At 36.1% G+C, this 8,908-nt stretch overlaps 1 protein-coding gene across 1 annotated transcript; it reads left to right on the plus strand.

Moving 5' to 3' along the window:
- The first annotated feature begins 1,185 nt into the window (after window positions 1-1,185).
- On the plus strand, window positions 1,186-8,345 carry LOC104269706 (transient receptor potential cation channel subfamily M member 7-like). The gene is made up of 7 exons (XM_009874556.1): window positions 1,186-1,259; window positions 3,356-3,394; window positions 3,857-4,055; window positions 5,712-5,925; window positions 6,446-6,570; window positions 7,151-7,322; window positions 8,167-8,345. The coding sequence occupies exons 3-7, from the start codon at window positions 3,912-3,914 to the stop codon at window positions 8,343-8,345; spliced, it is 834 nt and encodes a 277-aa protein (XP_009872858.1). The 5' UTR covers window positions 1,186-1,259; window positions 3,356-3,394; window positions 3,857-3,911.
- Window positions 8,346-8,908: the final 563 nt, after the last annotated feature.

The raw sequence follows: 8,908 nt of genomic DNA on the forward strand, positions 1-8,908 counted from the left end.
ACTGATCTTGAAATTGTGATGACTGAAAACCCATCCATCCATCTTTACTGAATCTTCTGACAAAAACCCTTAATTTCTTCATAGCTTTCACGAACTTCTATTAGATACCTGTGAATAATACACATCAGTTTTCTGTCATAAAATAGAGCAAATATGAAATTTCTCAGATTTTTTCTAAAGGTAAAATGTAAATGTAGATGAGGACATGCTGTTAGCAATGAAGACATTTTACTGTAATTTAATAAAGATCTAAAACAATATTGCATAAGGTGCCAGTTGGCATCACAAGATTTTTTTTCCTTCGTTTTAATTACTAAAAATCATGTCTTCAGTTCCTTTCCCAATGTATTGCTGAAATGTGACGTAGACCTAGGGCATTATGTGTATTGTTCAGCATGTAGTTCTGCAATTATCACATTCGATAATGTTACAATGTTGTTTAAAGCAAATGAAATTAATTAATGCCCAGCTATTAGAATAGGTAAGCATTTGAAGAAGCAAACACCCTTAATTTCCTCTTTTGGAACATGTTTCAAGTTTAAGCTTAAAACATAGCTTAGAGCTGCTGATTAAATTTTTTTATTGAATTGAAAAGTTTCTTGGTGAAGAGCAAAGGTTAGGACCTCTATTGCTACTAGAAAAGATTGTCAGTGTTGTTAGAAGACTTCTTACCTGTAATTGCAAGAACAACATTTTACCTTATTAAAGAGGTAAATAGGTGAAATTATTATTATGCTGTTATCTCAGTATAACACATTTAACGTCAAAAATGTCAACTTTTTTTTTTTTTTAAACTTAGCAGGGGAGGTAAATTATGTATTATGAAATTGAGGGGGTTGGGTACACCTTTTCAAATAAAATTTTCATTATTTAAATGTTAGCTTCAAAAAATATTTTGAATTTTAATGGATTTGTGTATAAAATATGTAATGATTCTGGTTATCTCAACTTATAGACAGTGTGAAATGCTTTTATAGGATGGTATGGTTTTGGTAGATTTTGAGGGACAGCAAAACATTAAATGACAATTGAACTTACTTTAGACATTGCCTTCATCTTTAAATTAAAAAAAAACTCAAGAACCCTTATATCGTAGTTCTTGTTTCCTTAAAAAGTATTTTTTATTGTGGAGTTTTATGATTTGTATTTTATAATACTGTTGAATTTCTTATTTTCCAGTCCCAGAAATCCTGGATAGAAAATACTTTCACAAAGAGGGAGTGTGTATATATTATACCAAGTTCAAAAGACCCTCACAGGTAAATGAGAAATGATACAGTAGCTCATTGCTGCTCTTTAAAATAAAATCAAATCAGTGTTGTAAAGAAAGTTGTTGTGGTTTAACAAGAGTGTAAAATAGATTGTGGAACTACTTTATCTGTATAAATATACTGTCTTTAGTTCACCCTCTTGTTACTGGACATTGTCACTCTTCGTGTTTACCTTGGATTTATTTGTTTTTATTTTTCTGGAAGTATTTTAGCATTCTGGAAATCTCTAGTGAATGTTCCCTGTTCTTTGATTCTTACCAGTCCTCCCAGTGATGTCCATAGTATGTCTGTGCTGCACTGGGAGGGAGGGGTGTGTTTATAATTTTTTTAAAATTATTTTGTTTTATGATGGCCTAGTTCTGAAGTCAGAAAGTCTCATAGAGATATCCTCTACTGGAATTTAAAGATCAGCACTGTGAGCACTGTGAAGAATATTCTGCATATCTTGTGCTGCTTTTGCCTTATGCTGAATTAGATATGTGGAGACATGGTGATACTTCTAACATACCTAACTGGTAGAGTTTACCATCACTAAGTGTTATAGGTTTAATTTAAGAGTTCCTACAGTGATTGGATTTGATGTGCATAGTTATGACATCTCTGTCACAATAAACAAAGTTAAGTTGAAAGTAGATTCAAAATTGGTATTTTAAGGCAGTTTTGTCTCCACAAAATAGTATCATTATGGATTCAGATGGGTTTGGGGTTTTTTAGCGTCATCCATGTGAGAACAACTGAGAAACCTTTTCTTTTAAACCTCAGAAAACTTCCATTTCAGTCTTTTCCATTAAAAAAAATATTTTTTTTTTATTCTGTTGGCAAATTAATATTTTTAAGAGCTTTGGTTTTAGATAGAAAAGAATAAAGTAATGACGGTAGAATTTTTAATTTATTATAAATAATTCACCACATTCCTTGAAACCACGTGACATGAGAAGCTGTTAGAATTTATAGCCATGATTGTAGCGCATGGAAAATTTGCAAATGCAAACAAGGTAATTATGAAGCTGTTAAAATCTACAGAGCGTTTCACTAGGAACAAAATGATCTTCAACACTTGCTGTTTTCATGCAGCTCATTTGTAATGGACTTTACAACTTTCCCATCAGATTTTGTCCTTCAGTTTCTATGAATCGCTTACTGGTGTTCCTGGATTAGGTGTAAATGAATTAAATGTAGACACAAGTATTGACTAGGTTTTGTTGAACTGAAGCTTTTAATGTAGATAAATATAATTTAATAACTGTTAGGGAGGGATTAAAAATGTAGATGATGAATGGCATTGTAACTTCTGTAGAGCACAAAATTTAAAAATTGTTTATGCTTAAGGTCTGGAAGCAGTTTAAGAGTGTCACATCTATATTTGTATGCTTTTGCTTCCTAGCTCTTAACCATAACTGGTTAACAACTGCTTATGAAAATTATGGAAAACAGTGGTATAAATTTGTCTGCTGAGCTAATTTTAAATGTTAAGAAAGCTGTTAGGAAAACACTGGAAATGTTTGAAACGGAGGAGGGTAGAAATTCTATAATAAACTTTATATAAAGACGCTGCTATATAAGGTTTGGCCAAATACACCTTTTTTTTGTACGTGCAACTTGGAAATTACCAAATAACCTTCCCACAGAGGCAGTTCAACATGGATATATATTAGAAAGATGAATTTGTAGAACAGATGCAGCATTGTAGAGCTCTAGCATGAGTCCAAGAAGATGCTGATCTGTACATAACTTCTTGGCATCCAGCAAATTTTTTCAGTTTGAGTACTGCTGATAATCCAGTCTGAAATATTCCTGGGCTTCACATACTGATGGGTCAGAGCCTGAAAACCTCTGAAGCCTCAGGACTGAAACTTTTGCACGTTCATGTGTTTTTACTTGCTAGGTATACCATGGTCATGTAAAATAAAGACACAGAAGTTACCATGTTAAAAATGGGCAAACTTGGGCAGCACAAAGATCTGTTTTGTTGTGATCTTTCACATGAAGTGATGCAAGTGGTTCATCCCTATACCTCCCCTTCCTGTCTCCCTCTGTTGGAATTAAAGATGAAGTTTACTTATATCTGTAAATATTTCTTATAGATGCCTTCCAGGATGTCAGATTTGTCAGCAGCTTGTCAGGTAAGAAGTTCTTTGTAATTAGAATATTTATGAATATTTCTTTCCACTAAATAAGCGCTTTCATAATACTGTTTTAAAAAGTTTTGATCGATACTGCGAATGACAAGTCAGTGAAAAGTTAGATATGAAACAAATATAACTGATGAATGAAGAACTGCATGCAATACGTAGATCACAGATTTATAAATGTTATATAAATTATTGGCTTCAAAGAATCTGTTTCTTCTCTCATCCAACTTTGTATCTGAGAGAGCTTCAATATTTTGCATAGTGCTTATGTATTGTAATTAATTCATGCTATAAATATTTATGGCAACAAGGCTTGCTCTGGAAAACAGGTTTATGTAATATTTAGAATATTTGCCTTCAAAATCTGACATAACTGTTACAGCATAAGGAGTTGTTTCTCTTGGTTTCTAATAATCACATTAACTCTGTTCTGAATGGTATGGTTGGGTGCAGGTGCTGTTGTGGCCGCTTGGTCAGACAACATGCTTGTTTTACTGCAAGCCTGGCTATGAAATACTCCGATGTGAAGCTGGGTGAAAACTGTAATCAGGAAATAGAAGAATGGTCGGTGGAAAAACATACAGAGCAGACCTCTACAGACGCTTATGGTGTCATCAACTTTCAAGGTGGCTCTCATTCTTACAGGGCTAAGGCATGTATGATGTTTTCTTTTTCCTCTTACTCTAAACATGTCGATAGAGGTGTTGGATACTTCTTTCGTCTTCTGAAATAAAAGGCTGCAAAGAATGTCACTCATATTGTGACAAACTGGTGCCCTCTACTATTGCAGTATTTTTTTAATTGTGATCTAAATTCTTTCTAATTTCCATTTTGTAATTTGTCATAATGAAAGTTGCTCTGATCTATCAGAATTAATTGTATTCATGTACAGACTTACCTTCAAACTTCAAATGGTGATAGGAATGCATAATCACTTCAGCAAAATGTTTCATTAAGAATTTAGTATCACTATTTCGGATTTCATGAAAATAGAGTTTATTCATCTGTGGTGCTAACTTGCTCACTATTGTTAAATTTTTATAGGACCTGTTAAGTAACTGTCTTAACCCTCCGTTCATAAGTTTCAAACTCTGAAAAATCATTAAAATCACGGACGGATATGGAATATGCTTCTTGAGTAAATTTGTACAAAATTATTAAAGCATAGTTGTACTGATCAGATTAAGTTTTGTGAGAGAGCGGGTTGCTTAAAGCATACCAGTAAATCGAAATTTTGGAAACCAGCTCTTACTTCACAAGTACATTTGTACTGGAGAGGCTAGAAAACTGGAAATTCTGACATATTCTCCACAACCATGTTGTGAAGGATTTCTAGTTGTGGTAGATACGATTTGATGCTCATGCCTTATAAGCTGCAAGGGATTCTGACACAGTGTGGCTTCAGTGGCCAAACTGACGTGGCTGAACGGGGAGCTGTGTTCTTTATGGAGTCTCCAAGGAGAGTCCAGTGCTCTAGGTCAGGTCATCTCTCTGGAGAGAAGGGCTCTTAGCTGAATTCTTTCATGTTCATAATAGCAGTGTATGTGTTCCTTTGTACTCTTAGTATAGCTTAAAATTGCTGCAGATCCTTTTCCAGGAGTACAGAAATAGTGAGCTGCCTGTACTCAATTTCTCTGCTTACTTCTGCAGAGTGCTAGTGGGATTGCTAAAGCCAGTTTATTGAAATAGTGATTTTATTTTTTTTTGTTAGAACTTGATTCAAGTAGGATTTAATTTCTGCATAATGTCTCCTCTATTGAACAGCTCACATTAAAGATGGAGCACTCTTTTTTAACTGATCAACCATCTACTTAATCTTACGCTGTTAAACATAGTGAGTTAAAAAGCTGCTAGTTATGAAGTTTTCTATTAAAGAATCTAGCTTCCTTTGCACCAGGATTAGGGAAGGAAAAGCAAGCAACTGTCCTTCGGTAAAACTTCTCGCAGGGTACATGCAAGACTCTCCCCAGTAGATGGCAGAACTTTTATAAATATTTCTGAATTTGAGCTAATTTAGAGATCACCTAATGCTTTCATAAAGACACATTTTTCTAGGTCACTGTACCGGTAGGATGGAATAATGTAATCTTTCTATGATCGTGCCCTTTTCAGAACTGTTAACTGTCTTGTTGAAGGACATAAAGTAAGCTTCTTCATTTATTGCATCTGCTCTGGTTTGAGAACATGGATTACATTTTCAGTAGCCAGGAATAGGATAATATATCCTTAAGTACATCCTGGTTCTTCTTTTTATGCGTTGGTTCTGTGATGATTTAAACACTTTTTAACCCTGCTGTTGTGCCCGCAGTACGTGCGATTGTCGTATGACACTAAGCCTGAAGCTATTCTGCAACTTATGCTTAAAGAATGGCAGATGGAGTTGCCGAAGCTTGTTATATCTGTACATGGGGGCATGCAGAAATTTGAACTTCACCCACGCATCAAACAATTGCTTGGCAAAGGTCTTATTAAAGCTGCAGTAACAACAGGAGCCTGGATTATAACTGGAGGAGTGAATACAGGTAAAGAAGGACCAATGAATATGCACAGCTAACTGGATTATGGTTTATCAGAGCCAAAAGATTTAATGGATGCATAGCTTCATCTTAAAGCAAAGTAAATTTGAGTGAGTTTGGTCCAGTTAGATTAAAATAACAGATTTGAACATGTGTAATTGGAAGTGAGCTGCTGTTTTGCCTCTGTCAAAGAGAAAGAGCACAAGGGTGGAGTGGGTGAGGTTTTTTGTTTGGTTTGTTTCGTTTTTTGTTTTTGAAACTGCAAGAGGAAAAACTTGATGTGATTAAAGTAAGGACAGGAATGTATTGGAAACTCTTCAGTTCTTACTAGGCTAATACTTATTTTGTTGAATTACTGATATGTAGTACTTTGTTTCCTTCAAGCAGATGTAGTATGATGCTTTTTTCTTTGGTGTTGTGTCAGTAAGTTCCCAGATCCTTAAAGGTCCAATTAAATAATAAAACAGTTGTATTTTGTAATAAGCAGCACCATGCAGTGCGTTGAAATCTTTTTGTTCACAAACAGGTGTTGCAAAACATGTTGGTGATGCTCTAAGAGAACATGCTTCCAGATCATCTCGAAAGATTTGCACTATTGGGATTGCTCCATGGGGAGTGATTGAAAACAGAAATGACCTTGTTGGAAGAGATGTAAGGATAAATTACCTAACTGAAATTGATTTAGAGATCTGCTCAAGCATATTTTTTCACTTGCTTTGCCTCATTGGAATACTTGCTTTACTGTGAAGATACGTTAACATCTGTGATTTATGCAAGATCGTTAGAGTAAACAAGGTGCAAAATCCAGATGTGCTAGGAGTTTGTTTTCAAGTATCAAATATTTTTCACCCCCTACTGATACTGCTGAATCAGATAACAAAAATGCTGAAGTATGACAGAGAATTCACATTTACAGACGATAAGTTGAAAAATTTTGATGCAGTCTTCAGTGCTACTGTTTGCCAGAGCAGTTGCAAATTTCCCCCAAAGACACGTTTTCAAAGGATCTTTTCTGTGTTACCCTTCGGAACAAAATCCTCTTGTGATAGTTACTTGCTTTCCTGCACGATGTTGAGCTACAGCTGTTGGTGTATCGTAATCCAAGGCATGCTTATATTTGTCAGTGCTTCTTGCTGAGCCACCAATTCTTGTGCCTAGACAAAACGTTGAGTTTCACAGAAACAAATGCGAATCTTTGCAATAAAAGACGTTGTTGTGTGCTTTTACTTAGGTGGTTGCTCCATATCAAACCTTGTTAAACCCACTAAGCAAACTGAACGTCCTAAATAACCTCCATTCCCATTTCATTCTGGTGGATGATGGAACAGTTGGAAAGTATGGAGCAGAAGTTAAATTGCGGAGAGAACTGGAAAAAACTATTAATTTGCAACGGATCCATGCAAGTAAGTAATTCTCGTGCCTGAGGGTAGAGTGTTACTGTGCTGTAATGAGAAAGGTGCTTGCACCAAACACCTGAATGGGAAAATAGAACAATTAGTCTTTTTGTTTGTTTCAAGTCTGAATGAGTATTTTGCAAGTTTCAGCTGCTGCTTTGGACCTTAAGTAGATTTAGAATTTCTCTGGGACCAGACAGGAGGATTCTTTTGGATAAAGTTGCAACTTTTGCTTTGGTAAAGTAAATGTGCCTCACTTGAGTTGTTGGTACGTTATCAGGCCTTACTGGTCTGACTGATTCAAGGTTTGACACTGCAGTTTCACAATAGGGAAATGGAGCTGGTAAAACATCATCTGTGTTTTTGCAAAGAAGCCATGACTTCTTTGGGTGTTTTCCCAGTTGTGAAGCAACATGTGTGATTCTTCTCTTCTAGGAATGCTTTTGCAACACTCTCTCTCTGTAGAGGGTTTCCATCTAACTGTGTCAAAATTGGCATGTGTGTTGTCATCTTTGGAAGTTGTTTGGGTGGAAGGTAGAAAGGTAGCTCCCTAAAGAAATAATGTTGACTTTCTACCTTAGTTCAGGAATATTTTTGTGAAGAATTTCTTCTGTTTTGTAGACTGTATTCCATTGTATTTATCAGCTTCTTTGCAGTGCTTTCCCCTCAGCTCAAAGTATAAACGGTGCTTGAAACTGCGTTAGCAACAGTTAAAATGTCTGGCAGGCAGCATTGTAATATTTTTTCAATAAAAGGGACATACTTGATACATTAAATATATAAAGTCAATCTTAGCATTCCTTATACACTTAGAGCATTGTCTGGTTTTTATTATTTATTTGCAACTTCATAGGAATTGGTCAAGGTGTGCCTGTGGTGGCACTTGTCTTTGAAGGTGGCCCCAACGTGATCCTCACAGTTTTAGACTTCCTTCAAGAAAGTCCTCCCGTGCCAGTGGTCGTGTGTGAAGGAACTGGTCGAGCTGCAGACATACTCGCATATGTTCACAAGCAAACAGAGGAGGGAGGGTAAGTCCTAGAACTGCCAGCCAAGCTGTCAGACATATGTAGATGGGGTTTGAGAGCATTCCCAGATGAATTTATACAAGAGCTTTTTCTGTGGAAAGGCAATGGCTACAAGCGGAAAGTGTGGTCTTACCTGTGACGCAGCTTTCCAGGTTGGCTGCAATAACAGCTCTGGCTAGAGATCAAGGCTTCTTTTCTATTTCTAGGTTCCTCCCACGTATCTTGTACCAGCTGCACCAAATTCTGTAGCATATAGCTTGCTTCAGCAATACTTACGAAACGGATAGGAGAGGTGTACACACCTATATCCTAGATTAGGATATGTGGGAGAAGAGTGTAACTTCAGTTATGTGCAGTAATTTTGTTACACCATTGTAACTGGAGGTCCCAACTTTTGGTTCAAATGCTCTGTCTGCTTCAACTTCAAATTTGAGCTAAGCCAAAGTAATTGAAGTGATAAATATGACTGTTAAGTGTGCACAATGGAGTTTCACTCAGCATAAGTCAGAACTGACCAGACCTACAGAAAAACAGAGAGAATCAGTGTCGTGGTTTGACCCTGGCCGGCAG

The sequence above is a fragment of the Apaloderma vittatum genome, unplaced genomic scaffold (assembly GCF_000703405.1).
Source record: "Apaloderma vittatum isolate BGI_N311 unplaced genomic scaffold, ASM70340v1 scaffold38768, whole genome shotgun sequence".
Lineage (NCBI taxonomy): Eukaryota > Metazoa > Chordata > Aves > Trogoniformes > Trogonidae > Apaloderma > Apaloderma vittatum.

Excerpts from the sequence above, each read along its gene's own strand:
- LOC104269706 (XM_009874556.1), top strand. The coding sequence starts at position 3,912 with ATGAAATACTCCGATGTGAAGCTGGGTGAAAACTGTAATCAGGAAATA. Across the intron at positions 5,926-6,445 it reads AACTGGAGGAGTGAATACAG|GTGTTGCAAAACATGTTGGT; the intron begins GTAAAGAAGGAC and ends GTTCACAAACAG. Across the intron at positions 6,571-7,150 it reads ATGACCTTGTTGGAAGAGAT|GTGGTTGCTCCATATCAAAC; the intron begins GTAAGGATAAAT and ends GCTTTTACTTAG.